At 48.0% G+C, this 27,920-nt stretch overlaps 10 protein-coding genes across 14 annotated transcripts; 9 read left to right on the forward strand and 1 right to left on the reverse strand.

The window, feature by feature from the left end:
* The first annotated feature begins 33 nt into the window (after window positions 1-33).
* On the forward strand, window positions 34-1,010 carry LOC136192606 (GSK3B-interacting protein-like). The gene is made up of 2 exons (XM_065981252.1): window positions 34-258; window positions 309-1,010. The coding sequence occupies exons 1-2, from the start codon at window positions 49-51 to the stop codon at window positions 480-482; spliced, it is 384 nt and encodes a 127-aa protein (XP_065837324.1). The 5' UTR covers window positions 34-48; the 3' UTR covers window positions 483-1,010.
* A 220-nt stretch (window positions 1,011-1,230) lies between these two features.
* On the forward strand, window positions 1,231-2,647 carry LOC136192605 (proton-transporting V-type ATPase complex assembly regulator TMEM9-like). Of its 4 annotated transcripts, none has more exons than XM_065981248.1 (7): window positions 1,231-1,583; window positions 1,629-1,781; window positions 1,826-1,923; window positions 1,983-2,083; window positions 2,142-2,232; window positions 2,292-2,402; window positions 2,458-2,647. In XM_065981248.1, exons 3-7 carry the CDS (start codon window positions 1,849-1,851, stop codon window positions 2,563-2,565), a joined length of 486 nt encoding a protein of 161 aa, XP_065837320.1. In that variant the 5' UTR covers window positions 1,231-1,583; window positions 1,629-1,781; window positions 1,826-1,848; the 3' UTR covers window positions 2,566-2,647. The 4 variants fall into 4 exon arrangements, with proteins under 4 accessions (XP_065837320.1, XP_065837323.1, XP_065837319.1 ...); XM_065981251.1 differs by having other exon boundaries at window positions 1,662-1,781; XM_065981247.1 differs by having other exon boundaries at window positions 1,629-1,923.
* A 391-nt stretch (window positions 2,648-3,038) lies between these two features.
* On the forward strand, window positions 3,039-5,342 carry LOC136192604 (uncharacterized). Its single transcript, XM_065981246.1, has 3 exons — window positions 3,039-4,133; window positions 4,189-4,896; window positions 4,951-5,342. Exons 1-3 carry the CDS (start codon window positions 3,261-3,263, stop codon window positions 5,305-5,307), a joined length of 1,938 nt encoding a protein of 645 aa, XP_065837318.1. The 5' UTR covers window positions 3,039-3,260; the 3' UTR covers window positions 5,308-5,342.
* On the forward strand, window positions 5,342-9,988 carry LOC136192602 (uncharacterized). 2 transcript variants are annotated; one of them, XM_065981244.1, is made up of 18 exons: window positions 5,342-5,638; window positions 5,691-5,786; window positions 5,841-5,957; window positions 6,009-6,155; window positions 6,209-6,505; window positions 6,559-6,695; window positions 6,748-6,888; window positions 6,938-8,195; window positions 8,247-8,378; window positions 8,430-8,534; window positions 8,579-8,698; window positions 8,749-8,877; window positions 8,927-9,052; window positions 9,110-9,241; window positions 9,288-9,410; window positions 9,460-9,588; window positions 9,636-9,761; window positions 9,822-9,988. In XM_065981244.1, exons 1-18 carry the CDS (start codon window positions 5,353-5,355, stop codon window positions 9,872-9,874), a joined length of 3,654 nt encoding a protein of 1,217 aa, XP_065837316.1. In that variant the 5' UTR covers window positions 5,342-5,352; the 3' UTR covers window positions 9,875-9,988. The 2 variants fall into 2 exon arrangements, with proteins under 2 accessions (XP_065837316.1, XP_065837317.1); XM_065981245.1 differs by having other exon boundaries at window positions 6,012-6,155.
* A 46-nt stretch (window positions 9,989-10,034) lies between these two features.
* Window positions 10,035-12,182, forward strand: LOC136193343 (uncharacterized). The gene is made up of 3 exons (XM_065982228.1): window positions 10,035-10,903; window positions 10,955-11,662; window positions 11,722-12,182. Exons 1-3 carry the CDS (start codon window positions 10,049-10,051, stop codon window positions 12,088-12,090), a joined length of 1,932 nt encoding a protein of 643 aa, XP_065838300.1. The 5' UTR covers window positions 10,035-10,048; the 3' UTR covers window positions 12,091-12,182.
* Window positions 12,183-12,201: 19 nt separating this feature from the next.
* LOC136193342 (uncharacterized) lies at window positions 12,202-14,531 on the forward strand. The gene is made up of 3 exons (XM_065982227.1): window positions 12,202-13,070; window positions 13,124-13,822; window positions 13,875-14,531. The coding sequence occupies exons 1-3, from the start codon at window positions 12,234-12,236 to the stop codon at window positions 14,400-14,402; spliced, it is 2,064 nt and encodes a 687-aa protein (XP_065838299.1). The 5' UTR covers window positions 12,202-12,233; the 3' UTR covers window positions 14,403-14,531.
* Window positions 14,521-20,555, forward strand: LOC136193340 (testis-expressed protein 11-like). The gene is made up of 30 exons (XM_065982224.1): window positions 14,521-14,632; window positions 14,685-14,888; window positions 14,943-15,022; window positions 15,164-15,194; window positions 15,248-15,297; window positions 15,349-15,456; window positions 15,506-15,586; window positions 15,649-15,734; window positions 15,786-15,934; window positions 15,988-16,001; window positions 16,052-16,133; window positions 16,187-16,268; window positions 17,738-17,825; window positions 17,875-17,938; window positions 17,990-18,075; window positions 18,131-18,226; window positions 18,296-18,340; window positions 18,397-18,499; window positions 18,560-18,672; window positions 18,731-18,816; window positions 18,867-18,917; window positions 18,978-19,012; window positions 19,066-19,149; window positions 19,200-19,270; window positions 19,325-19,435; window positions 19,498-19,567; window positions 19,615-19,879; window positions 19,937-20,125; window positions 20,178-20,271; window positions 20,325-20,555. Exons 1-30 carry the CDS (start codon window positions 14,521-14,523, stop codon window positions 20,400-20,402), a joined length of 2,808 nt encoding a protein of 935 aa, XP_065838296.1. The 3' UTR covers window positions 20,403-20,555.
* Window positions 20,556-20,627: 72 nt separating this feature from the next.
* Window positions 20,628-23,936, reverse strand: LOC136193341 (ralBP1-associated Eps domain-containing protein 1-like). Its single transcript, XM_065982226.1, has 14 exons — window positions 23,753-23,936; window positions 23,226-23,693; window positions 23,100-23,163; window positions 22,900-23,039; window positions 22,818-22,852; window positions 21,804-22,755; window positions 21,725-21,747; window positions 21,621-21,668; window positions 21,395-21,553; window positions 21,293-21,338; window positions 21,161-21,240; window positions 20,998-21,101; window positions 20,833-20,938; window positions 20,628-20,787 (listed from the first exon to the last, which is right to left on the reverse strand). Exons 1-14 carry the CDS (start codon window positions 23,757-23,759, stop codon window positions 20,722-20,724), a joined length of 2,298 nt encoding a protein of 765 aa, XP_065838298.1. The 5' UTR covers window positions 23,760-23,936; the 3' UTR covers window positions 20,628-20,721.
* LOC136193345 (vacuolar protein sorting-associated protein VTA1 homolog) lies at window positions 23,929-25,492 on the forward strand. Its single transcript, XM_065982230.1, has 5 exons — window positions 23,929-24,073; window positions 24,134-24,231; window positions 24,295-24,428; window positions 24,584-24,659; window positions 24,711-25,492. The coding sequence occupies exons 1-5, from the start codon at window positions 23,977-23,979 to the stop codon at window positions 25,236-25,238; spliced, it is 933 nt and encodes a 310-aa protein (XP_065838302.1). The 5' UTR covers window positions 23,929-23,976; the 3' UTR covers window positions 25,239-25,492.
* A 199-nt stretch (window positions 25,493-25,691) lies between these two features.
* On the forward strand, window positions 25,692-27,916 carry LOC136193344 (forkhead box protein O-like). The gene is made up of 2 exons (XM_065982229.1): window positions 25,692-26,228; window positions 26,291-27,916. The coding sequence occupies exons 1-2, from the start codon at window positions 26,001-26,003 to the stop codon at window positions 27,764-27,766; spliced, it is 1,704 nt and encodes a 567-aa protein (XP_065838301.1). The 5' UTR covers window positions 25,692-26,000; the 3' UTR covers window positions 27,767-27,916.
* Window positions 27,917-27,920: the final 4 nt, after the last annotated feature.

Raw genomic sequence — 27,920 nt, forward strand, 5'->3', positions numbered from 1 at the left:
TGTATCTAATGACTTGTGCACGTGACATGTAAACATACCGAGGTAAAGATGGCCGAAGCAGATCCAGCAATACCGGAGCCCAGCGCCAAGGAAGCGATCAGCTTCGAAGCCAATCAGGTTCTTAAAGAGATCGGCTTTGCTGTCGAACGCGTGGAAATATCCAAAGAGCTTCCATCGAACGAGTCCGTCACTTATTTGAATCTCGTAACGCGAGAGAAGGAAACCTACTGCGTCGAATTGTCGACCAAAGGCTATCGGGTTCGTCCAACGTCGTCCCTCGAGCTCAAGTCTAACGCTCCAATGTATAGGTCGTCGGAAAGGCGTTCGACATCAGCGAGATTCCTCCCGAAGCGTCGCAATACTTCGAAACAGTCTATTCGCTGCTGAATCGAATCAGTCCCATGTATCGCGACAGCTTCGGCACGACGCTAGCGAGCAAGCTAGCCCAGATTCAAAGCGAACGAGAGCATCAGCAATCGTAAAGATATATACACTTTAGTTGACTGCCCCTGGAAGGAAGTGTCATATGGTCACAACGCGTGTCTGCCTGCGTACAGCACAAGACTCTCTATTGAAATATGCACTGGGTTATACGAAGTTCGGTTCATAGAAAGACACAAAAAAAACGACACGACGAGAATGCCAACTGTCATCTCCACAGAACCAAATTCGTTGCCGGTATACCAATCTTCTTCTTTCGATTGTCGGTCAGCTGAGAGAAAAAGTAGCCGCACGTCGGCTTTTGCATAGTGAAGAAAGGTGCCGTCGAGTTGCTACCCGACCGTATGTCGTTGCTCTGCACGTACGGGATAAACGGCTGCTTCGATGCCCCCGAACCACTTAGCTGCCGCCCCCATGTTTTTTGAGCGGCGCCGGCGGCACCCGTCCATTCAATCGTTCCCAGATAGGCGATTTTGGTCGATCGATTGACTTTTCCCGAGCGTCTCGCCTCGCGATAGGCAGCGTCGACTTTTTCCTTTGGGTCGAGGTGACGAGAAAAGGCGGCGATGAGCGAGTTTGCCGATTTGCTTCGCGGCGTCTCGTAGCCGCATCGAGTTGGACGCGGCGGAAGCCAGAGTGCCGCTCCCGCGCTTTGTTCGGCGTTGTATAGACTGTGAATGAGCATTCCGCTGTTCGGCATTGTACCTGTAAACAAAAATTTTTGATCAAAGGTGAATATATGAATGGGCAAATGAATCATTGATTGAGTGAATGAACTTTTTGATATGCGCGCGGCGGACGCGAGTTACTTCTTTTAAAACGAACTTGATTAGTGAATGAATATGGGGAAAGTCGAGGAGACCGTGTGCCGGTCGCTACAAACACACTCGGTTGCACGTGAGACGGTATCCTCCTTCTTCTACGTCACAGAAGGAGAGGCAGCTCAGCGCGCGCGCTACGAGTTTTGTTTCATCTGTTTCATCTCTGTTTTATCTGCCATCTCTGCTATCTCTTTTGTTTTATGGAATAGGAGAACGACTTTGCATAGATCTGATGAGCAATCGGGATGTCGTTCGGTTGTTTCGGGCGTGTTTACGCGTTTGTTCCAAATTGCCAACCGAGAAGCTTCAGAGAAAAATGAGGTTGTTTTAAACACCTTAAATAAAATATACTTACGAAAAGTGTAGGTACAATGTCAGAGAAATTTTTTATGTCTACAGAGATGAACAGAACGAATCCTGCAGAAACGAACTCCTGCAGAAAGGATGGCAAGGTGTTAGTGCCCTAAACGAATTACTAAATCTTGATAAAGACACTTTGAAAGAGATTTTCGATAACTGGTAGAATCTATGGTATGTGGTATATATGCTGATGTCCCGTATAGCTGCCAAGTAAGTTGAGGAAAAAATGTCACTGGGTTTCGGCGGCGTTAGCGTCTTCGGCGTTCTTTTTGCGTTTAACCTTGTCGTCTCGCTATCTGACGTAATTTCTGCTCGACTTTATGTGGGTGAGGCCCCGTAGTAAGGTCGCTTGCTCTCTAGGCGAGAATGCGCTGTCGTTGCATCTGTTCGAGACAACTCGACTTGTCTCAACGATACAACAAGACCGTTTGGGTGAAAACGATCGAAAATCCTTCCCAATGGTGAGCACTAAGAGGCAACTTTTTGACTCTTCTGTTGTACGCATCGAATCATATCCAGCAAGTGCCCCGAGGTCGTCTCGGTACAGAACGCGACCGACTGCTTATTGTGCGATTGCAAATACGAGACTCTTAGCGTCGTTTTTATTGAGGTCAGTTAGAGCAGACGTAGGAACCTCTGCATCGAGACTCATGATATAATAATATTCAGGTTATCATTATTATGATACTTGTCGGCCTTGGAGCACTTGTGTTGTACATGATCTTTCTCATTGTTTCTGAATGTTTGGGCAGCAAATCATTGAGAACGAATCCTAATGGGGTATGAAAGAACATCTGCTCAAAAGTATTCTTTATATAGAGTTTCGTCTCTTTAGCTTGCGGCAAAGGGATGGGCTAGAATTCGCAGTCACCAGCAGCACTGGCGAGAAGGGGTTGCTGAGCAGCGTAGGAATGTTTATCAAAGACACACCGTACTTAGTTAATTAGAGGATATCCCAACTACTTCGTATTTTGCTAAATGAATGGAATCATTATAGAATTGATCGGATTGAGTTATGTATTGATTTCTCTTATGGCTTCTCTACCGTAGCGCGCGCTGCTGGGAATCTAATCGATGGCAAACGGTCCGTTTGAGTGAGAAAGCGTCGTCTTTGAGCATATTTTCGACGATCGTTTGTATAGTTTATTCGTTTGACGGCGTTTTGACGGCAATTCTACTTCTCATATGCACCTGTGCCTACTTCAGCCGCGTTCCCCGTCTGCGGGAACTGTTCTTCAAGGAGAAGAAAGGCTTTTTGGGCGCTTTCTACAAAGGTACAGCCTTTTGTTTGGCGACTTCGTCGCCCAATTTGCAGTTTTCCTCGTGTATAGCGTCGGTCATCGGAACGCGACTCCATTGGCTTGTCTCTCTTTCGTGTATACTAATGGCTGTTCACACACTAGTTCTATCGTAACGCTGAACAAACACCTACATATAGTACTAGCTGTAAATATGTAGTTCTTTTCGAGGACCGTACGTCTGCTTAGGCCTGTCCTACACTAGAGCTAACTGATTAGGGAAAACAATTCGTCCATTTAGATGCTGGTATCTGTGATAGGCCAGTCATTACACCCGTGACACGTGACATCGCAAAAAAAACCAGCACCGTGACGTACATTACACACCCACACACAACAGATGACTCTCCAGATGTCGTTCTGGCTTCTTCTCGCGTCTGTCTGTACTACTGCAGCGATCCAGTCGGCCGAGCCGTTTATCTGCACCGCGCCGAAGCCGGCTCCCAACTCGCCGCCTCTTCCCGATCTGCCCAATCAATTCGTCGCGCGCGTAGAAGCGAACATCGTCAATCGCGGCTACACCATCGAAGTCGTTGAATACTACGACGAGCCGAACAATCGCGGACGCCTCGACACGTCAGGACCCCAATTCGGCTACGGGCGCTCGCTCGCCGGATCGACGGTCTTCTACACGTTCGCCGACTTGCAATACTTCCGAATCAACACTACCGACAACACGTGCACGGCGCACGAAATCTCGTCGACGGATCGCTTTCGCGCTTTTGGGCCCACATTCGACAAGCAGAGCAACGCTCACATTCGCGGCGCCGCCGATCTCTTTCGATTTGGCAAACAATTCGGCGAGACGTACATGGGTCGCGAAGTCGTGCGTGGTATCATGGCCGATCATTGGCGCTCGTGCGGTGAGACGCTGTCCGGCGGCAATATGACCGTTGACTGGTATTTTGTTTCGGCCAATTGGACGACGACTGCCGCGGGACAGCCTTTGCTTGCCGTCGTCGAGGGTGTCAATCCGATGTTTGATTATTTTAATCCTAAGACGGGGATGGCGAATTCGAGTGTGCTGCACAGTTTTAAGAACTATTATGAGTTCACGGAATTTAGGGTGGGACAGCCTGATTTGGATTTCTTTCAGATACCGAAGGGAATTTTTTGCGACGGTGGTAAGGTGGCGAGAAATTTGCCCATTATTCCGAAGAGTTTTTCGGTGCGGTTTCAGAGTTTTGCTGGCCAACAAATTAGTCATGTTCAGGTTAGGGCCGTTAGGCATAACTACACTGTACTGTACTGTAAACGTTTTTTGATAGGAGTACTTTGATACTGCGTCGCAGAAGTTCTACGTCAAAGGATTTAATAGCCAGTATGGGACATATGCGGTGTATCAAGACCTTGAATTGGGCGTTTCATACACTTTTATGAATTCGTCAACGTGTCTCGTGTCAAACCTCACGTCAAAGACGCTGGACGAGTTTCCGAGGGAACGTTATTTGGCGACTCAGGCGCCTGACAATCCTTCCCATCTTCAACTTCGACCTGTCAGAGAACTGTGGGGCTTTTTACCGGGAGCCAACGTGAGCTACGTGGGAACGCGGACCGTCAACGACGTTCTGTGCGACGTGTGGCAAGAGGAGAGAAGCGACACTGGCAATGCGACAATCTACGAAGTATCATTTTCAAAGCCTTCACTTGGATACAGACTTTCTCACAAGACGTTGGTCGAACATCAGGTTCCCGTCAGAATGGAATTCTACTCTAAGAGTCTTATAGGTAAGCCGCCTGGTCAAAAGAAGCCTTGGGAATTTCGAAGTCACACGAATGTGTACGAATTCGATATGTCACCATCAAGTCCGAAAATCAATCTACTTCCTTGCTACCAAGAATCCGCAACGTTTTGGTTTCAGGTGCAGGGAGCATATAGAAAAATAGCTCAGAATATAAAGGATTTTGAAGATGCGGTGGCTGCTTCAATATCGTCATCAGCGGGAGTCCATCAATCAAGAGTGGCTGGCCTACATGTAATGCATATGAAACTACTATACTTTGAAACTAATAGACGACTCTCTGTGCAGATTCTCCCAAGCAACGATGACCATGGGAGCATCGTAGTAGAAGGCACTATCTTAGACAAGCCGTCTGTGCCCACCTATAAAGACACCGGTCCTGCTCTCGATGTGGCCATGGGGAATCTTAGGGATATCATCAATAGTGGCTCAGGTTTGAGGATTGCGTATGGAAGGAACGCGTATGAGTCATTGGCACAGTCGTTCACTCAATCGTTTGGAAGTTCAAGTAGCGGCTACAGTGGCGGAATTGTCGCCGGGGTCGCTATTGCAATGGTTGTCGTAGGAGCTCTCATAGGGGCTCTCGTAGGCGCTACCATTGCTACCAAGCGAAGGCGTTATCTTCAAATGAACTCGACAGACTGATTTCCTTTGTTTTGTGTAGCTCAGAATTCCCGTATGCGACCGAAAATGAGTGAACAGCGTACGAGAGAGCAGTGGCTTGTCTTTGCATTCGCCTGCTGCACTTTAGATAGTGAGATTGCTTTAAACGATGTCTTAGAGGAGATGGAGCTGAAAGGGTTTCCCATCGGGGAATTCGATCGAGCCGCAGATGGAGGAGAACATGTCATTAGGATGATTTACGAGACGATGTCTGCAAGGAACAGCCAACGGAAGCAGTACTTTGAGACGTTCTCTTCAGCTTTACGACTGATCAATCCGAACGTTTGGCGAGACAGTTTAGCGTCGAGCTTTGGTGAACGTTCACTCTAAAATCTATCCAATTGACTACAATTTTGCGTTTATAGAACTTTCTGACGAGGAGATAGCTGAAAAGTTTGGAAATAGGCCAAATTTGCTTTCTGAAATTGAACCTGGTCCTCGAAGAAAACACCTGCTGTCGCGTAAACGTGTATATAGGTAGAAATGATGTTATTTTATCTAAATAGATATTTCAGCTAAAGGTTTGAGTACCCTCCAATCAGGGGAAATAGAACAGCTTCTTCGAGCGATATGGAAGCATCATCATAAAAATATTGCAGCGACGTCAGATATTGGAAACGTTAGTTCTTCTGGTACAGCGACTGAGTGTACGCACTATTAGATAAGTTTGGAAGTTTCCTTAGCAGGCACATGTGCACTATTACTTTGGCGAATTGTTGTGGGCTGTCAGAAAGGTGATGTACGTTTGCGCCATTTGTTAGATGTGAAATCGGAACTGGATCAATCTAAAAGAAACAGCCCAATCGCTTCGTGCTTATCAAATTACTGTGGCAAGTTTTTAATTAAGACTTCATTTTTGAATCATTGTCTAACGCTTTCTTAGATACTGACTTTGAAGAAGACGTGCTCTACCGTTTCGCTTGCCAAGAAATCGGTCGGTATTGGCAACCACTTGGACTTCGTTTTGGAATTTCAAGAAAAGAACTCAAGTCAATCAGTGACGATTTTGACGAATTTGGTGAAACCTACAAGGCGTTGGCTGTTATGCAAGAATGCATGAAAGGGAAACAAGCATCGCTCGAAAAAATGCGTTTTGTACTTGGAGAAATAAAAGGAAGTCAGCAGGCAGCAAATGCAGAAGAAAGCAAAACAGCTCAAGATAAAGAGAAGCGTCAAAGTTGTAAGAAATAGAACTTGTTGTACATTGTCAGTTGTCATAGATATTGGGGTTAGATTTCTCAGATCTTGCTTTGGATAATCAAGGCTTTTACGGTCGTGAGGGAGAATTGAAGACGTTGGGTGAGCATTTCTTTGGTGCAACCTGCGGTAAAGCAGAAAGTCGGGTTCTTCCTATTTCTCATAGAGTACAGGTGAAGTGAGCATATCGTGTTAATAATCGGGCACTTTTCTCTCGTTTTGTAGTACATCTGTGGAGTCGGTGGAGTGGGAAAAACGCGTCTCGCTCTACGATATGCGTCTCTTTATGCAAATTCGTATCAGAGCGGTGTGTTTTATTTGGACGCTCAGTCTTTTGCGTCACTTGAAGCATCTCTGCAAGAATGCGTACCCACTTGTCCAATTAGAACCGCATGTCTTTGATTTTTGTTTTTAGCTTCGTCAAACGGGCGAATTAGGAAATAGAAATTGTCAAGCGGGTAAGAACGTCAGGGAAAGTTTTAGTCGTTTTTATCGATACGTTCAACAAAACCCGAGGTCACTCATCTTATTTGACAACGCTGATTGTCTCGACGATATTGTCGAGTGCATACCCCACTTTTCCATATCGTGCCACGTCATTGTAACGACTCGAGTGACCCAATCTCACAGTCTTTTTGCAAGGGAAGATGCCAGTGTTATAAGACTCGAGGCACTCGACGAAAGAAGCGCCGTTGCGGCTCTTATTGGCCTGTCAGGCAAAAAAGAAGAGGCACTGTCGCTTGAAGAACTCGAAGCAGCGAGAAATATTGCGGTTCTTGCGCCCGTTGAAGGACTGCCTATAGCGTTGTGTCACGCGGGCGCTTTTGTTCAGTTGCATGAGATGACTTTCGAGATGTACTGGGAAAAGTTGCTCGCTGAAGAAAAACAGTTAGACGCCGCTTCCTTGGATCTGGGAAAATTTCTTCGTTACTTTCGCCTGTCTCATCTAAATGACGAGCTGCGACGAAATGGCATTAGACATCCGACGGATCTGAAAAAGGTTCATACTGAAACTATTGACATTAACTCCTTCGACAAACAGTCGCTATTGTTTGCTGTAAGTAAACTCGATACCACGCAGCACGCTTTTCTGACTTGGGAAATGGATCTTACGGCCGTCGAAGCGACATCTCCGGAGGGATTTTCTCTACTCTGTTGCTGCTCTGTCGTCGCCCCAAGAGCAATTCCTCAGGAAGTGATGAAAGAATTTTTATCTTTTGCCCACGGAATCTCAAAACCTTGGAAGCTTGTTAAAGGCTTAGCAGCTTTGAAAAAGTCTTCTCTGATACAAAAGGACGAAAATACAAATGGTCCAGTTTGCTACGACATGCATCACCTCGTTCATCAAAGCATGTTTCATCGTTTGAGGCACAATCGGGAACTACTTGAATATGTTGCAATAACCACCGGACGTGTTCTTCTCGGAGTGCTACATCGTAGTACAATAGATACGGCTGTCACCATTTCTTCTCATTTCTACTCTGTGGCTGAAAAGATGCTACTTCTGGGGATGGTTCCTGACTGCAATTTGAAAATTATTGATACCGTTTTGAATTTGGCTCAAAAGTTAGGTCATTCGACTGTCCTGAATAAATTCAGTTTAATGGTTGTCAGCAATATACAACGAAAGTTGAATAGATCTGTTGAAACTGAAGCTGCAACGTTACGGCCATGTACGTAGCCACTATTTGTTGTCATGGAATTGAGATATTTTCTCTCTACAGATTACCTTCATTTAGCAAATGCTGCTCACGATCTAGGAAATGTTGTTGAAACTGAGAAGTTCTACAGACTAGCATTTGGGAACTCTTGGGCAGAAACTCTGCCAGTCGCCGAAATCAGGTTGCTTTCAGAAGGTGTCGAGAAAATTTGACTACTTTGGTGCATAATTTGTTTTGTAAAAATAGATTTGCGGAAGTGGGCGTCTGCTTGTGGAAACCTGTCTCTTTTCCAGGAGGCAGAAGCAATTTTGCAAAGTCTTGTTGCCGTCTCCGTTGAAAATCCAATTTCGGGTAAGGCTGTTGCTGTCTTTACTAATAATCATTTGTCCTTTTAGCATACAAAGTTCTGGCTCAGACGTACTGGAAAAGTTGTCAACTGGAAAAGTATACGGCACTTATAGACAAAGTTCTCTCACTCGCTTTTGATTTCACTGATGCTGACAAAATAGCTGAATGTACGAGTGAACGTGGGTGCGTGACATTCTTGGTGACTGTGTGCACACAGGTCTAGCTTCCATTGCCCATTGCAAAACAGACGAAGAAAATTACGGAGAGGCGCTTTCACTTTTCAGCCAAGCTCTTCAACTAATTCAAACTCCAAGCCAACCTAATCAACATGAAGAAATTATTTCAAGTATTGTAATAACTTTTTATTGAATATGCTTTTACTAGTGTAAATGCAGCCTGCCTGGGAGCCTTCATTTGCTGCAAACTAACTGGTCAGAATGAAACCGGGTATAACTTTCTCACACACGGTTTACCGTCTGTGAGAGCTCTTTATCATCCCGAGCATTGGCTAGCAATTGAATGTGCGCATTCTTGTAATGCAGAATGCAGGTATAGCAGTGTATGTTTTGCCCTTGCAGATGGCATGGCCTACGGGGAAAGTCTCTACACCGTTGGTAACTTCACCGAAGCTGTTGATCATCTTCGTCACTGTGTGTCTGTTGCAAAATCGTTCCCACATTCAAATAGAACAGCGCGTGAACTTATCCAAAGTAAATTAATTGGCTGTAGATTTTTTACGACAGTTTGTTTTCTCAGGCTTACTTTTCCTTGGTAAGTCACAGCTGAAGATTGGTCAAAAGAGCGAAGCTCTTCTTAACTTAAATGAGCTTGGTCGTCGCTATAGGGATCGCATAGGAGTCGAATCAACAGCTGCACACAGTAATGATGTCTACTTAGATGTTATGTAGAGTCTGCAAATATTATTTAGAATTGCTGGAGTTGGCCCAAATACTTATGCAAGCAAACGAATTTGACGAAGCGATATATGTGTTGAAGAGTTGTCTTCTTGATCATCAAGAGCAATTGGGAATTTCGCTGAATTATGAAGGGCTAACAGGTGTTCATGCTGTTGAGTACTGAAATGGTATAATTATTGAGTTACAGGAACTTGTCTTCTTGCATCCTGCTATATAGTGAAAGATTGCCTTGAAAGTGCAGATGTTCTTCTTCGATCGGCGATTCAAGCGTATGATCCAGGCCGCTTCCCTGATTACGAAGGAGTTGGGACACGTGCGTTTGCATGCACTATTTATTGATTTCCTGCGTGCGTGACTGGCCCCTTTCCTTTAGTCAAAAAACTTCATGCAACCGTCGTAAGAAAGAAGAAAGGCGGAACAACTTGACGAACTTCAGAAATTTCGTTTTGAAAGATTATTTATTCTTTTTATGTCATATTGCATCAGACGTTGTGGTAGCTCTGTGCATGCATCAACGAAGTCTTATTGGTTGCTCTGGTGCGTGACTGCGTCCGCCGTCACGGGGCTTACAGATCACGTGAAACACTTGCTGCGACACACATGGTGGGTTTGTGGTGTCTTCTCGCGATCGCTTGTACTGCTGCAGCCCAGTCGGCTGAGCCGTTCATCTGCTCCGCGCCGAGGCCGGCTCCCAACTCGCCGCCTCTTCCCGATCTGCCCAATCGATTCACGGCGCGCATCGAAGCGAACATCGTCAATCGCGGCTACACCGTCGACGTCGTAGAATACTACGACGAGCCAGAAAATCGCGGACGCCTCGAAATATCGGGACCGCGTCTCAGAAACGGACGCTCGTTCGGCGGCTCGACGATCATCTACACGTTCGCTGACATGCAATCCTTTCGCATCAACAACACGGACAGCACGTGCAAAGCGCAGACGATCTCGGCAACGAATCGCTTCAACCCGTTCCGACCCTCAATCGACGCCCAGGGCAACGCTCACATTCGAGGCGCCGCCGATCTCTTTCGATTTGGCAAACAATTCGGCGAGACGTACATGGGTCGCGACGTCGCGGTGCGCGGCATCGCGGCCGATCGCTGGCGCTCGTGCATGAATACGACGTTCGGCGGAAATATGACGATCGACTGGTATTTCGCTTCGGCCAATTGGACGACGACTGCCGTGGGACAGCCGTTGCGTGCCGTCATCGAGGGCGTCAATCCGATGTTTGATCCGCAGACGAGGATGGCGAATTTCAGCGTGCTTCATTATTTTAAGCATTATTACGACTTTACTGTGTTCGCAGTGGGACAGCCCGATTCGAGCTTGTTTCAGATACCGAAGGGAATTTTTTGCGACGGCGGTAAGGTGGCGAGAAATCTGCCAAATGTGCCGAACAGTTTTTCAGTGCGGTTCCAGAGTTTTGCTGGTCAGGAAATTACTCATGCTCAGGTTAGGCATAAGTACGGTGTCCTACTGTCACTGATAAGCGTTTCTTGATAGGAGTACTTTGATACTGCGTCGCAGAAGTTCTACGTCAAAGGATTTAATAGCCAGTATGGGACATATGCGGTGTATCAAGACCTTGAATTGGGCGTTTCATACACTTTTATGAATTCGTCAACGTGTCTCGTGTCAAACCTCACGTCAAAGACGCTGGATCAGTTTCCGAGGGAACGTTATTTGGCGACTCAGGCGCCTGACAATCCTTCCCATCTTCAACTTCGACCTGTCAGAGAACTGTGGGGCTTTTTACCGGGAGCCAACGTGAGCTACGTGGGAACGCGGACCGTCAACGACGTTCTGTGCGACGTGTGGCAAGAGGAGAGAAGCGACATTGGCAATGCATCAATCTATGAACTATCATTTTCTAAGCCTTCACTTGGATACAGACTTTCTCACAAGACGCTGGTCGAACATCAGGTTCCCGTCAGAGTGGAATTCTACTCTAAGAGTCTTATAGGTAAGCCGCCTGGTCAAAAGAAGCCTTGGGAATTTCGAAGTCACACGAATGTGTACGAATTCGATATGTCGCCATCAAGTCCGAAAATCAATCTACTTCCTTGCTACCAAGAATCCGCAACGTTTTGGTTTCAGGTGCAGGGAGCATATAGCAAAATAGCTCAGAGTATAGAGGATTTTGAAGACGCCATGGTCGCTTCGATATCGTCATCAGCGGGAGTCTATCGATCAAGAGTGGCTGGCGTACACGTAATATATGGGAACTAATGTACTTTGGAACTAAAATTACTAGCTGACTCTCTGTGTAGATTCTCCCAAGCAACGATGACAATGGAAACATCGTAGTAGAAGGCACTATCTTAGGCAAGCTGTCTGTGCCCACCTACAAAGACACCGGTCCTGCTCTCGATGCGGCAATGGGAAAACTTAGGGACACCATCAATAGTGGCTCGGGTTTGAGGATCACCTATGGAGGTGACGCCTACACGTCATTGGCACAATCGTTTAGTCGATCGCCTGGAAGCTCCCAATTGAGCAGCGGCTACAGTGGCGGAGTTGTCGCCGGTATCGCTATCGCGATGGTGGTCGTTGGAGCTCTCATTGGTGCAGTCGTTCTTTACTTTGTTATGAAGCGAAGGGGCGAGTTTCAAATGAATTACAAGACTCAGGTAGACTGATTGAGGTAGACTGATTTATAAGACCAGATGTTTTTTTGCGTTGCTATTTTTTCGTTGTGTTTTTTTGCTGATAATAAAACATCCACAATTTATCCTGTCACGTGTCCCTAAAGCTCGTGACTGCGGACTGCGGAAAAAGAGCCATGGCGTTGCGTCGCCTCGTTGCGGCGACATTTCTGACTTTAGCCACCTGCGAAGCATTCGTCTGCGTTCTGCCCAATCCGAGTCCAAATCCGCCGGCGTTGCCGCAACTTCCCGACCACTTTACCACGGAAGTGGAAGGAAACATCGAGAATCGCGGATACACGGTGAACGTCGTCGAATACTACGACGGTCCCAACGATCGCGGACGTTTGGACATTTCGGGAGCCCGCGGCGCCGATCGAACTCTCATCTACACTTTCGCCGACATGCAATACTTTCAGATAAACAAGTCTAGAGTCCCTGGATCGACGTCGAACGTCTGCACGGCGCACACGATCAGCCCCAACGCGCCGTTTAACCCATTCGCTCCCGTCTTCGTGAACGGTACGGCTCACATTCGAGGTGTCGCTGATTTTCTCCACTTCGGACGCCAGTACGGCGAAGTGTACGCTGGCACCGCGCAAGTGCGCGGCATCGATGCCTATCGATGGAGCGCGTGCGCGAACACGAGCCTCGGCGGGAATATGAGCGTCGACTGGTACTTCTCTTCGGCGAATTGGTCGTCGCCGTACGCCCGACCGTTGCGCGTCGTCGTCGAAGGCGTCGATCCGTCACGAGGTCGGAACGCGAGCGGGAGTCCACTTCCGCCGCACTATTTCAAACATTCGTACGATTTCATTAATTTCGAAGCCGGCTCGCCAGATCCGACTGTTTTTCAAATTCCGCCGGGAACATTTTGCTCTGGAAGTCGACCGGCAAAATATTTGCCGCCAGTGCCTGACAGATTTTCAGCGCGTTACGAGTTCATTACGAACAGGAGCATCTCCTACCACAACGTAAGATCTATATAGGTTTGAAGAATGATAAATCTCGAATATTTCTTTTTTAGGAATTTTTTGATCCAAAGGGAGAGATTATGTTTATGGATGGATTTCGTGGTCGCGGCGGTCGGCGTAATCGTTTGCCCGGAGTCCATTCGGTTTATCAGGACTTAAACCTAGGTTTGGCGTACGTGTTTGCCAATACGTCTGACTGTCTGGTTGTCAACATTTCGTCCTTGACCTACAAGCATTATCCTATAGAGCATTTCTGGACTGTTCCGTCCGAATCCGAACCATCTCACCTGAGCCTCAGAACGATTCGAGAAATGTGGGGATTTTCCAACAACGTCACGTACATTGGAACGCGTACTGTTAACAACGTCATCTGCGACGTCTGGCAGGAGGAGAGAGGCCATGGGAACTTTACAATGGTCTTTGAAATATCATTCTCAAAACCGTCTCTTGCATATAGACTCTTTCCAGACACTCCTCCTGAATATCAGGTGCCGGTTCTAATGGAAACGTACCCAAAGCGTACGACTGGATTCAATTTTCATCGTTTTGTTAATCTCTTTGATGTGAACTTCTCTCCACCGAAACCGCAGATTAATCTGCTTAATTGCTATAAGCGTTTCAAGACGGTTTGGTTTCTTGTGCAAGTTCCGTACGGCAATGTCACAAAGAACTTGGAGGAATTCAAAAGCAGCGTTGTTTCAAGTCTTTATTCATTTGCCAAAGTTCATCAATCAAGACTGACAAACGTCCAGGTAATAAGAACCAGATCACATACTGTGATATTCTCTGAAATTGTCAGTATAGGCCATTCAAAACAACGAAGACAACAAAATGACTATAGTTCAATGTACCGTTCTTGACAAACCGGGTGTTCCCACGTACCAAGACACGGGAGATTCCATCGATGCTGCTGTGGCCAACTTGAAAACGGCGATCAACAGTCGTCAAGGAGTAAAGATATCTTTTGGGAACGATACCTTTTCCGTTGTGCGCCGTTCCTTTATCACCAGCCCGTTTTTCTTTCCAACAACGAGTCAGCCTGGACCACCGTCTACATCTTCCGCTTCTCCGAACACGAGTCAGCCTGGACCACCGTCTACATCTTCCGCTTCTCCGTCTCCTCCGGCGACAAGGCCTAGACCATCCACTTTGTCTCAAATTCCAACTTCCCAAAGACCAGGTTCTGGTTCCTCTCAGCGCTACAGCGCTGGTATCATGGCTGGCGTATCAGTTGCTATGCTGGTGAGTGGAATTGTTATCGGTGCTTTAGTCATTTATGTCCTGATGAAGCGTCAACGGGGTCCTTTCCAGTACAAGTCAGATGATCTTTGACTTGATAGATACTCCTAAATAGACTAGAGAATGATGATTATTACTTGTCTGTCTGTGATGAGTCTGTGATGAGTCTGTGATGAGTCTGTGAGTACACGTATGCGGACTATGCGAACGTATGCACGTGTCGATCAACAGAGCACGCGCGGGCGTACGAAGGTGTCAAAACACTCTATTCTCGATGGAAAACGTCCACAACTCTGTGCCACCGGTCATTTCCCGCATTGAAAGTACACTAGATCCTTAAGGTATAACCGTGCGACAGTTTTGGGACCTTGACAGCTCTTGTGACTGAAATTCAAGCGGATTCGAGCGACTCGCGACTCTCGTCGCTAGTCGACGACGTTCTTCAAGCGAGCGAAGGGATGCCCACTCACTTGAACTCCGAATGGGCGTCGAAGCTGAACGCCAGCGCCATTCATCTGTGGAATCGAGCCGTAGCCCTCAAAACGAAGGCGGGAAGCGCGACATTCCTAAACGCCAGACGTGAGAGACCGAGAGACTGAAAAGAACAGCGCAGAGCCTTTCTCTTTCGACTAGTGAGGCATGTCGCTTGCAGTTTGGCGCTCGCCGCCGCCGCAGGAGATGCTTCTCGAGCCGTCTTGAAAAAACATTTGACGGTAAACTAAAAAAATTAAAAACTAGATCTACCGCAAAAGCGAGATCTAATTACTGTAATTGAAAGAGAGGATACGTCTTTCGTGTATTATAATAGATATACCTATTAACTTCTTGTGGTGAATATTTTCTTTGATATTTAGATGACGATGAAAACTGGCAGAGCTTGGCTCGGTAGAAAGAGTGTTCCTATCTATGCTCACGTAGCGTACTGTGCTTCTCTTAAGATGCTGGTAATCCAGCTATGGCTGACAATGCCTTGGATTTGGCTGACCAAGTACGTTGGAAAGTGTGACCTTTATCTCTTTCTCTATTTCTCTCTCATTAGTGTCTGAAAAGACTGGAAGAATTGAATGCAAAATCGGTGCCAAGGAGTTCCCACGAAGCGGACGTCGACGGGACGCTGTTTCGGGTCACCTGCTTTCGAATCGAAGCAGTAGGGGGGATTCTTCCACTGTGCTTGAAAAGTGAGCATAGGAGTTTAGTTAGTGGCTCTTGCGAATCACGAGAAGGCATTGGAATACTATTCCAAATGTAAAGACATGCTGTCAAAGAGGCCTAACGAAGTACATGTCATGCACCGGCTAGTTGATGTGATGCGTATATAATTTTCTTTTTATGTGTCAAGTCGGTGTGTCTCTGTTTGGTCTGCTACAATTTAGGTGTCGACACGTTTCAAAGAAATCTCTTTGAGCAGTCGGTATTTTGGCTTGGGTAAGCGTGTTCTTATAGAGAAATGTGGTCTCATCTTCTTGCCTTTCTCAGTGAAAGTCACGAACTGGGAAAACTGAAGTCGTCCGTCACTGGGACAAAGGGCGAGAAAAAGAGACAGGCAAAGACTCTTCGTCTCCTTTCGAACGCCTACATGGAATGGAATCCCAAAGAGCATTGGCAGAAAGCTCTCAACGCAGCTGGTAATTAAGGCAACTCTACTTATCATGCAGTCTTCGACTACTGTACATCTTAGGATTGGCAAACGCCGTACGGTGATGATATTCTTCATTGACACGTTCTACTACTTAGCATCATAGGAGCACTCGCACCCCGCTGGGTATCACATGAAAGCGAAAATACTCATGCAGTGCAACATTCACGACAGTAGAATACAGACGGGTACATATGAGCATTGGTGTTCTACGAGGGACTTCTATTCTTTGTACTTGTAGCTTTTGAAGACACAATTAGACATCCTGATCTTGATATCAGCCTCGGAATCAGTACCATACAGGTGGCTATTGAAAATCAACGGTAAGAAGAAACAAACTTTGTGCGAAGCCCAACATCCCTGCATGCCTTATATTCAGTGTGCAATACAGTATGGTAGAAAACGTTAGAACAATTCCCCTCTCCTTTTCATTCATTGTTGAGTCCTCTAAGTGTAGCGCACGTTCAACTGCCCGTTGTAAAGAGCGGATATCGCACTTTGATTTTGCTGACCAAGCGTATTGCCGTCACCGCGTATGCGCTCGCTTTTCGCGTTCAAATAGCGACTGAATGTCTCTAGAATAGACCCACAATGCACTTCGCGGTCAATTCTTCGCGACTACTTCTCGTATAAAGGGATTTCGCAGCGCGACGCGCGTACTGCGTCACGATTGACGTCATGTAGCGTGACAGGGCGTGCCTTTCGTTCGTAATCAACGTTTGCTGTCGTTCTTTCGCGTTCGCTGATCGATTTGGAACAAAATCGTGTTCGGTTTCACAGTCAGAAATGAATTTGCGGCCGATGGCCGAGTTCTCGATTCAAACGACGCACTTTTTTCGGTGAATAGCTGCAGTCGCGTGATCCCAGTCGCGTGGCTGTATATATACCCAGCATTTTCATATACTTATCAGAAGCAGGAGAAAGAGCTTGTTGGCTAGGATAGAAGGGAGTTGGAAACTCTCCCCAAGGTGTTGACCATCATGGCCCGGTGGCTGGTCAAATTTCCTCACTTGACTTCCTAGTCTCAAGTCCCCTACTCCTGTGAGGCACTCTGATACCGGATAAACCTCCATAGCACCGTCTTCCGTGAGGTTTGTGTCAGGTGTCGCTATCTTTTATTTATTTTAAAATTTCCTTTGTAAGCGGAGACGCATTTTTTGAACGTTTAACGGTCAAAGAACGCGTCTCTGAGCTCTCAAAGGGGGCCCCAGTTGAAAGTTCGCTTTTCACTGACTGTAATTCACGTTTTGATCATCCATAGAGTAAATCGCGGTCGCAACAACGAAGCAGTAGCGTTTGCAACGCAATTATGTTCAGAACATTTGAAATGATACTGCATATATATATACAGTGGGGTCAGAAAGTTTTCGGCACCATCCAAATTTACTCAGATCATGCATGTGCGATCTGATGAGTTTCTTTACTCGGAAAGTATATGTAAATATACGTATAGTTCGTATCAGCAAAACCCCCAGGACCACGTATCTGATATAATAGGGACAACTTTGTTTATACTAGTAGTTAGTAAAATCGCTTTTAAAACACCTGACTGCAGTTAGTGTAAAAAAGCCTGTCCTTTTTACTAGTTGAAACAAAGGCGTACCGGGCACCAAGGGTTTCTAAACGTGTTTTTCGGCACTAAACAGTGTTTGGGGGCTAGTAGTGTACAGATTGTATCGTCAAGGTATAAACTATGTTAATCTTAAATGTGCCGAAAACTTTCTGACCCCACTGTATATATATATATATACGCCTAAAACTGTTGAATGGTTCTGTATAATTCCTTGCATAGACTCGATTTGGCATTTTCTGGTCTGCGGCAGCTTGGCACTCGATTTCGGCAGCAATCAGAGCTCAACAGCATTAGGATATTCCATTTAGTCAGTACACTTCTACGCGTTGTTGAATTTGTTCTTTATTTAAATTTAGGAACTTCTACTGAAGCATAACAAAACCCAAGAAGCCGGCTGTCTAATAGAGGAAGCGATAATGGGTAATGGGTCGGTCTTGGCAGGTGTGATGTGAAAAATGTATTTTTTCCAAGAGCAAACCCGTGGTGATGCACTGGACGTCGGCCATAGGAAAAGCATCCATCGTCTTCTTTGGCAACGTGCTGAAAAAGATTTTGACGTACAGTACTCTCGTCTCGCGCTGTAATAAAATATCATTGGAGTTCTTTTTGCAGTCAGAACGCTACGGGGAAGCGTTGATATGGTTCAACTATTCCTTAGGCTTGTTGATAGGCGATGAACGTTATAGTTCAAATGCTGGAAGGCTTCAGGTAAACGATGCCTTTGTGTGAGCATTCGACGTTGTGCTACGCTCTGTTGTTGGTTTTTTTTTAATTAAGAGAAACAGGTGCTCGTGCTTTCTTATGGAGAGAGACGTTGAACGGGTTTGAAGTGCGCTTGCAGTGGCGAATTGAAGCGTCACTTTTCTTTGCTATTGTAGGCAAAGGAGGCGATATTGGAGGCAGAAAAGTGCGACAAGAATCATCTCTTCACACAATATTTCAAGTTCAAAATTGCTCTGCTGGAAAATGATTCCACTACAGGTAGTGGCGTCGGTGGGAATTTTAAAAGCGCTATGATGGCAATTTTTTTTGACAACGTAGCGTCCGACTGTTTGTTGTCAATGGGCAGAACTCTTGAAAGCTCGGCTGAAGCTGATGTTGACCAAAACGAAGCTCTAGGAATGATTAGTTTGGCTGCTCAAATGGCATTTGAAGTAAAACAAATTCCTCGTACTTAGAAGAGAAACCGTACTTACTTGCGAATTCTCTCAGAAAAACAACAGAGAAGTAGCAGAGAAGGCTCTCGAGCATCTTGTTCAGTACACACCTAGCGTTAGGCAAGCTTTGACGAGCCTCAGGTAAATCAATGCAATGAAAGTCATTAAATTCTATTCTACTGCAAACAAAGGTGTCTCGTTCGATTGAAGTTAACGGACGCTTCAGAAATAAAAAACAGAAGGTACTTCCACTGTATTTTTCTTCTAAGATAGAAGAGCTCTTTACGGTGTTTTTTTGGCAGCATTCTTGGTGCTGTTTTATATTACATCAATACCGGTACAGTATTAGAAAGAACGTGGCAACAATACACTCTTTTTTCATGTGACTAGCTCTTCAAAAACTCGTTGGAACTTGTGTTGATGGCGAGCTTCCTGAGGAACTTCACAGTGAAGTTTGCTGGTTTATGAAAATGGGTACGTAGCGGCGTATCTGCGATACACGAGATGCGTATATTAGACAATAGCTTGGAACGTCGGCCAAGAATGCGGCGATGCTTCTGAAGAGCTGCACGATTTTTTCGTTGCTTGCTATAAGGTCAGGGCGAGTCGATTGCGGCGTTCAGCGTTTTCTGACTCCGAGGTGTCGTAGCTGAGCGAATTGTGCCTCGAGGATCCTCAGAAACTACTACTCCAAAAGACGAGTCTTCTAATCGCCACCGCTTCGGCACTGCACCTAGCAAGAAATTGCGAAGACGATGCGGTACGTCAAGCTAGTGGTGCTGACTTTCGTCAGACTCTTTACAACGTGCACTAAATTTCAAGGCACAGAAGTTGTCAGATGCATTGATGTACATCGACAAGTGTCGACAAATACCTGCATCCGACGACCAAAGTGCGATGCTGATCTGTCTATATATTATCACTCAATGTATACTATAGGACGCAGGCCATCTAGCAGCGTTGAAATTCTTCTTGGTCTGTACGAATTCGAGGCCAAATGTCGATTGAAATTCTCGCCAGACGAGCTTAGCGAGCTAGTTTCCCAAATTCGAAAGCTGCCGGGATTTGAACCGAAGACGCTCGAGACAGTGGCTGCCTTGGCTATCGACGAGTCTGATTGCTATAGGGGCATTGCGATAAACGCACTGGAAGAGGCGGTCGCTATGTATGGAGAAGATTGCACTCCTGACGTAGAAAAGCTAAGGTAAATTGCACTAGCTGTTTGGGGGCTGGAGGTACTCATGTCTTGATTTTGTCCCAGTAAAGCGATTCACAGTTTGACGCAGTTGCTTCTTCCCTCTGATGACGAAGAAGAGCGGGCTCGAGCAATGAAGCACTGTCAACTGATGCTCGAACTCCTCGAGAATGACGCCTTTGGGAGCAGTTATCCCGAAATGGAGAAGGTGTGGCTGCTGACAAAATCGTGGAATTGCGGAATTGTTCTGCACAGGTCAGCCGTACGTAACGTGTTGGCATCGAGAATCTTTTTTTTGTGGGGGTAGTCGAGGAATGCACAAAGAAGCTGAACAATGGTGCAGTCTGAGCATGGGATTCTTGCAGCGTCTCACTACGAACAAAGCTAATTATGAAACACACGTACGATTCTGGCGGTGCAGACGCGGATTATAGTCGCTGTTTCTGTATTGCAGATGACTACCGTTTACGGCGAGATACTAGCGAAACTGGAAGGTAATAATTCCAAACAAAAACAAGTAAGTGAGGAATAGCTGTAGCCACAGCGACGTCGCTGACAACGAATGCTAGGCATCGTACTAGTTACTCCAGTTCTCGCGTCAGTTATGACTAAGTTTCTCTTTTCATCAGCCTTTTAGAAGGCTAACTAGCTGTGTGTATATTAATTAAGACGTCCTTGCAATGAACCGTCGTAACGTACAGAAGCTTTTTGCACCCCCACCCTTCCATACCATTGTGCTACCTGGTTGGAACGTAGGTCGGTAGGTCGGTTTTGAAATTAAATACAACAGATTCCTTTAGTTACATCCATGCAAACAAGTGCTGAGTTCACTCCACTACACCGTAGATGGGCTACGTTTCTGAAGTGCTTTTAAGGTTCTCCAATTGCACTTGCAGTCTCTGCCGTTCGTCTTTGACCTTAGGAAAGAGGGTCAAAGGATAGACGCAGAAAGGGGCACTCACCTTGATCAAATTCTCGCTTAATTCGCCGTTTAGACGCTCCAAAGCAAGACACTGATTCTTCAATTTTCTAGTAGCATCGAGCAGGGCGGATCGATCCTTTTTCGGCCTTACACACACAAGAGGTCAGTCAATGTCAACAGAAAGAAACTAAAACATCACACTCACTTGTTGACAGTAGCATACGTGTCAGCGGTTGACGGTACTACAAAATCTTCAGGAGACATAGACTCCCGGCGCCTGTGATAGGCAAGCGGCACGGGAGGCGCTTTCTGTTCACGAGGCAAATAATGATCAACGCAAGACGACAGGTGGCATAGAAGTGTCTCGCCTTTTTCTCTCGACGAACGACGGTAGGTTGGGGCGCTTCGGTGACATCAGGTAAAGAAGGAGGTGGGGACACACTGGCCTCTAATGCATAAATCATCACATGCTCGTCATAGCAGCGAGGCAAAAACCGTACCCTTTCTCCGTGGCATCGGATCGTCGGGAGATTTAGCTCTGAGTTCCTGAGAATGAAAAGCATATCAAGAATTGCGTACTTGAACAGTGCGCACTACTTTACTTGAGTGAAATCTCGAGTTGCTTTGCTTGAGAAAGCGTCCAACGAGACGGCCTTCTTGTGACCTTTCCTCGTCGAGGGACTTCCTCCGTCGCCGTCAGTCACAGGAATCATGTGCCCCTTCAACGGTGGCTCAGGAGCTGGTTTCTTTGGTTTGCGTTTCTTTATTTGAAAAAAAAACGAGTTCTAACGTTCTGCGCGTGTCAGTCAAGAGAGGAAGAGCGTTTACCGGTGGAGCCACGGGAAAGTCTCTCGGGGGCAGAGCGGGCGGGAAGTCCTGAAAAAAGACAACAACGTAAGGTAAAGAAACGGTATTTTCATAGCCTGACGTACGAATTCTGAAGTAGCCTGCTGGCCTGGTGCAAAAGAAATCAGCCAGGACTCAAGAAAGAGATCACGTATCAACACATACCTCCAGAAGCTGGCGCTTCCTTCAGATCGTCTTGCCGTTCGTGCTGCTCCGTTTTAAAAACGATATTGATGTCCAGAGAAGACGACCGCGAATGGCCCTTCTTCTCCTTCGTCGACGGCGACCGTTTAGGAGGCGGCGTAGAAGTAGCAACGGCACTCGCCGAACTCGCCGGCTGATCCAAAGGACCGATCCGAAAACGCTGAGCGGACGAAGGATCCTGTTGCGGCGGAACGACGATAACGGGTGCCGTCTGACTAGTGAGCAGGTGACGATGTTGAGGAGGAGGCGCAGGATTTTGAACGCCGGCAGCTGCAGTACTGGACGGCGTCGGATTTCCTTGGGGTTGATTGACTGGCAGTCTGGAAAGAGTCGCCGACACGCCGGCGTCGAACGGATCGTCGATCAACGATTCCTCGTCACCGAGAATGGAATACTTGTCGCGCTTCTTTCCCTTCTCCCTAACGCTCCTCGACTTCTTGACCTGCGACTTTTTCTTCGGTGGTAGACTCGGCGGAGCGAGAAGATCGACCGAGCTCGCTCCTCCGCCGGCTGCCGAGTGACTCAAATCGTCGAGTAGATCTTTGGGTTTTTCGACGGGCGGCGGCGGCGGCGGCAGTTCACTGCCGGAGTCGGTGGCACTTTCAAATTGATCGATACGGTTTCGAACGAAAGGACCGTCTATCTCGTCAATATTCCCTGAGTTGACTTTCTTGTGCGCCGTCGCCGCCGCCGCCGCCGCCGCGCGATTGGAATCGGGCTGCGACTTTGACTTGGGCGAAACGCCCGGCAAGGTGACGTGTAGCATTGACACTGGGGCCGGTTTGACGGGCGAAATTGGCGACGTCGCGCTGCCGCCGACACGTGACGACGGAGGCGGACGTAGATTGAGTGTCGGGTGAAAGGCTTGATCGACAGCGGTGACGACGTCAGGTTGCTTCGAAGCCACCCACTTCTAAAAAGAAAAAAATGGAAAGATATATAAATGTCTTGTGAATTTGGGAAGGCCCGGGCCACTTTTTCTGTGGAAGAAGAAGAGTCGAAGTGATCTTCTACGGAAAGATATATCGTATTGTAATGAGCGTGATATTTCTCTCGCCTTTCTTGCTCTCCGGTAGCAGACTGAGTGGAGTCGTTTCAGGAATCAGCTTTCCCTTTCGTCGTGCGACCGTCAAGTGCATCGCAATGGAAAACTCGTCGACCGACAATTGCCCGTCCTTGTCAATATCAGACAAACGCCTAGAGAGAGAGAGAGAAAAAGGAGGTGAACAAAAGACAGAAGCAAAGAAAGGGCTTTACCAGATAGCAGACAAATCAGCCGTGGGCAATTTCGACTTGACAAAGAACGTCCGAGCCTGATCCCCTACGAGAAGAGACAACGAAAGGAGTCGAACGACGCAACCCCGAGACTCCTCATCCACCAACCGGGAAGATAACCAGACGATGTAGGCAATTCCTTGAACTGCTGTTCATAACGCCTCCTCTCCCCCGAAGACATCGTCCAAACGTCCTTCGAAGCGGTATCCTTCGCTCTATCGGCTGGACGATGGACAGGTTGAGAAGCAGGGGCATTGTCAGTCAAGCCCGAGTACTGCCAGGCCTGCTGTTGCGGCTGTTGCCGTTGCTGATGTTGTTTTTGTTGTTGTTGTTGCTGCTGCTGCGGCTGCGGCTGCGAAACGCCGCCCGGTGTCACGACGTATTGTACGCCGTAGCTGGTCGATTGCGGCACGTCGAAACGATTGATGCTGCTCGTCGGCTCCGTCGTGGACGATCGATCCCATGCGCCGGAACTTCCACCAGCTTGAGGGTGAGATCGAATCGACGTCGCCATCGGCGGCGGCGGCGAAAATTCGTCGAGAGGAAAATTCGGATTGACGAAGCCGTCGTCGAAGTCTGACGACGTTGCGGATCGACGAGAGAGAAAAAAGGAACGATCGACGTCGAGTGTTTACCTGCCATCTTCGCGTGACGTTCTCTCCACTCGTCTAGGCTGTGAGACGGTGGGTCCCCATGGGGCCTTCGATAGAGTGAAATTTCTTGAATCGACGCAGGCAGCTGATAGGAAGATTCGTCGTCGAAGAGGGGACGCGCTTTGGTCAGGGAAAGGTACTCTACGCGAAGAACGGGGTTCGAAGTGCGATCCGGGCGTCATCGCGCCTGCACCCCCCGTACAAATATGGCCCTCCAACTTCCCACGGAATTGAAGGCCCTGCAGCAGTATATTCGAACCGCTCAAGAATTTTCCAAGCGAGATCCAATCGTTACTTACTTCTGTAAGGCTAGAATTCGTACCAGATTCGTCTGCGACCGTTCTGGGCTGTTTTTTTATCAAGGCTGGCTCTATGCTGTGCAAGAAGGAATCCGTCTCGGTGGCACTAAGACTCCGAACGGGAAAGCGGCTCTGACGCAACTTATGAACGATTTGGAAAAGGTACATTTTAGATGCTGCACAAAATTGATACATATAACGTTTTATATGTAATATCTGCTGCAGCTGAAGGAAGTGCTTGTAAAGAAGTGCGAAGAGACGGTTACTAACGACGAAATAGCGCAAACGTATTTGGAAGAGAAAGGCGATCAACTGTTCTCATATGCAGACACTGAGGATCGAGCTAGCAGATTTGGCAAGTAAGTCAATTGCACAGTAGTTCATATGTTCATGTACATGATAGTTTCAATGAAGTTTATTATAAACGTTAGTGGTCATGGACCCCCAGATTGTTTTCAGACCAATCTGATAAAATTGTTAGATAACTCTATGATAAGTTTCTCCTAAACTCCAGGAACGTTATCAAGGCATTTTACACTGCCAGTACTCTCTACACTATTCTTGAACAATTTGGCGAGTTGTCGCCAGAGGTGAGCATATGCATTCAGAGGCTTGACTTTCTATTGTTGTCTCTCTATTAGATGGCAAGAAAGCGAAAATATGCCAAATGGAAAGCGACGTACATTAACACGTGTCTCAAAAATGGGGAAACTCCTCAGCCCGGTCCCATTGGCTCAGATCAAGAATTTGACGATTTTCTATCGTCAGAACCTTCTGCCGCCGCCGCAGCGGCAGCATCAAATCAGCCGTCCGGATCAGTTGGTTTTCAAAGTTTCGTCCCACCACCCCACCAACCTGATCCGCAACAAAACCCATATCCAGCTGGTCCACCTGCTCCGGGAGCCTTTGCATATGCTCCACCTCCGTCGTCTGCTACCGCTGTTAATCCATCACCGCCCTCTGGACAAGGAGCGACAAGCCAGCTTCCCGCTGCAGCCGCGTCGGCAGCGCCCCTCCAAGGTCTTCCCTATAATCTGGAGCGACATCAGCGCGTCGAGAAGCTGTGCAGGTTCGTTGTCAGCTCGCTCAATTACGAAGACGTCGATGCAGCAGTGAAGAACCTTCGGAAGGCTCTCAACGTTCTGACGACGGGTCGCGAAGAAGGCTGAACAGAAGGTACGCACGGTATGCATTAGGCACATAGATGTACATCGCGTTGTGAGGTCTTGTGACTCTCGAGGCATGTCGCACAAACAAACAATGCAACTGTACTTCGGGCTATGCGCAAACCTCACACTAGCAGTCCTGTTTACGAATTCCAATATTAGAAATGCAAAAGGTCGATAAAAAGCCAGTTGTCCGCCTCCTTGAAGGCGACTATGCAAACCAAGTCTTCTATATATGAATCCTACTATTTGAAATGCGTACGGTGAATAGTAAATGTCCGTTGCTTGGACTTGAAGGCGACTGTGCCTGCAATTATCATTACGTAATGTTTTCTACGGCCCGTGCCTTGTTGACAGATCGTCAAATTGAATTGGTTCGCCCAGCGATGCCGATTCGCTGGCGGGGTGAGGGGGCTCAGCCGAGGGGTGGTCGAGAGATCCGTTTGCGTCGCTTCGTCGCACGTGATAGCGCACGACATCACAACAGGGCAGGATACGCCTTCGAGAAAACCGCTCTATTCGCTCGAAAAATCCTCTCCGTGGACCTCGGAAACGACGACGCCGACAGCCGTTTTTCCAACGCTCGCCCCGTCGTGCAAGACAACCTGTTGTCGGGCGAGCGTCAGCGTCGTTTCTGTCGTCCCTATCCGGGCACGAAAGTGCGGGGGGAGCACGAACACAGCTAAGTTTAGAATCGAAAATCGCCTCTAAATATTCGCTCCCCGTCGCTCGGAGCCACATCGTTTGAGCTAGCGAATTCGCACGATGGATCTGCCCGCTCAGAGGGCGTTGACGCCGTCCGGCGGCGGGTCGAAGAAGCCGCCCGCACGACGCAACGCCTGGGGAAACATGTCCTACGCTGACCTGATCACGCAGGCGATCACGTCGTCGCCGGACCAGCGCATGACTTTGTCTCAGATATACGATTGGATGGTGAAGAACATCGACTACTTCAAGGACAAAGGCGATTCGTCGTCTTCCGCCGGCTGGAAGGTGTGGCCAGTGCCTATTCCGACTCCGCCTCCTCCTCCTCCTATATCTCGGCTCCCCTTTAGAACTCGATCCGACACAATCTATCGCTTCACCAACGCTTCATGCGCATCCCCAACGAAGGTCCGGGCAAGAGTTCGTGGTGGGTCATCAATCACGACGTGAAACCGGGCAAATCGACGCGTCGACGCGCGATGTCGGTCGACGCCGGCGGCGGCCCATCGTCGTCCGCCACGACGACGGCGGCGGCGGCAGCGATGGTCGCAAAACGACGCGGACGACATCGCCGATCGACGTCGAAAGGCGTCATCGACACGGCAACGGCGGCGGCGAGCGCGGGAAGTCCGTCACCGAGTCCCGCCTCGTTGCCCCTCCCCCCGTCGCATCTCGCCTGGAGTCCGTCGGCCGTCGACGAACTCGCGCTCAGCGTCTCGCCGTCGATCGGTTCGCCGACGCCTCTCAACGACGCTCTCTCGCCCGATTCGTATTCGGCCGTCGCGGGAACGAGCGCGCTCGGCGGCGCCGCGTCCGCCGGCTACGATTTCACGCCTCCGCCTCTCGAAACGCCGCTCGCCGCCGTTCACGACTCGACGGCGTACGTCGATCCGGCCGCGTATGCCGCCGCCGCCGATTTCGTCGTCAATTCGCTTCAGGAACAGCTTACGTTGTCGGATGCGATTAGCGGCGGTGGTGGCGGCGCGGACGCTTACAGTTCGATGGCGCCGCCACCGCTTTTGACTAACCCGTATCAATCTCAGGCGATGTCGTCATCGTACGGCTACGTGCCGTCGTTGACTCCTATATCCGGGAGCAAGGCGACGACTCCGCTTGGCTCGCCGCCCATTCATCGTCACGCTTCCGGCGGCGGCATGAGATTGATGTCCGACGGCGAAAGGTATTATCAGAACTCCGAGCAGCTGTCCCAATCCCTTCCACTTCATTCTTCTTCTTATTCACGTCCTCCTCCTCCTTCTCATCACCACCAGCATCACCAGCAACATCAACACTATCAGCATAATCGGCATCTGCCGTACGGACAGATGGCGACTGCGCCTCGGAGTTCATCTTGGAGTCAGTTGTATCCTCAGCAACATCCGCAGCAGCAAAGGCAGCATCCGCAGCACCCACAGCATCCGCAGGGACACTACGGGGGTCAATCGTATGTTCAACCGCCTCCGTATTACGCGCAACACCCGGCCGTCAAGAACGAATATAACCAGTATGGACATTCCGTCGATGGTCAGCCCTTGTCGTCTGATTGTCTTCACCATCAATCGGGTTCTTACGCCGTCGTTGGTGGCGGTGTCGGTGTCGGAGGCGGCGGCGGCGGAGATCAAGTACAGTCGTCAGGCGATCGCTTTCCAAGCGATCTGGATGTGACGTTGTTCAAGGGAACGTTTGACGGACTGACCCTCGACGACGTTCTTGCGCCGGAAATCTTTCTTGGCGAACAAAACGAGCAGCAAGGAGGTGCACTTAGTTTTGATTTTGATCACTTTCGAGACAAGGACGAGTCGAAATCGTCTAGTTGGGTTCACTAAGGAGCAGACTCTTTTTTCTTGTCACATTGCTTTTAGGAGTGGAGAATAGATAGAGGTAGATTGCGCGTATAACTGCGTAAAAAGAACTTTGTTTTTTAGTGGTTACAAATATGTCAGGAAGTTTCATAAAATAAACAATATCTTGTTTGGAGAT

This window comes from Oscarella lobularis, chromosome 11, assembly GCF_947507565.1.
Source record: "Oscarella lobularis chromosome 11, ooOscLobu1.1, whole genome shotgun sequence".
NCBI classification, from domain to species: domain Eukaryota; kingdom Metazoa; phylum Porifera; class Homoscleromorpha; order Homosclerophorida; family Oscarellidae; genus Oscarella; species Oscarella lobularis.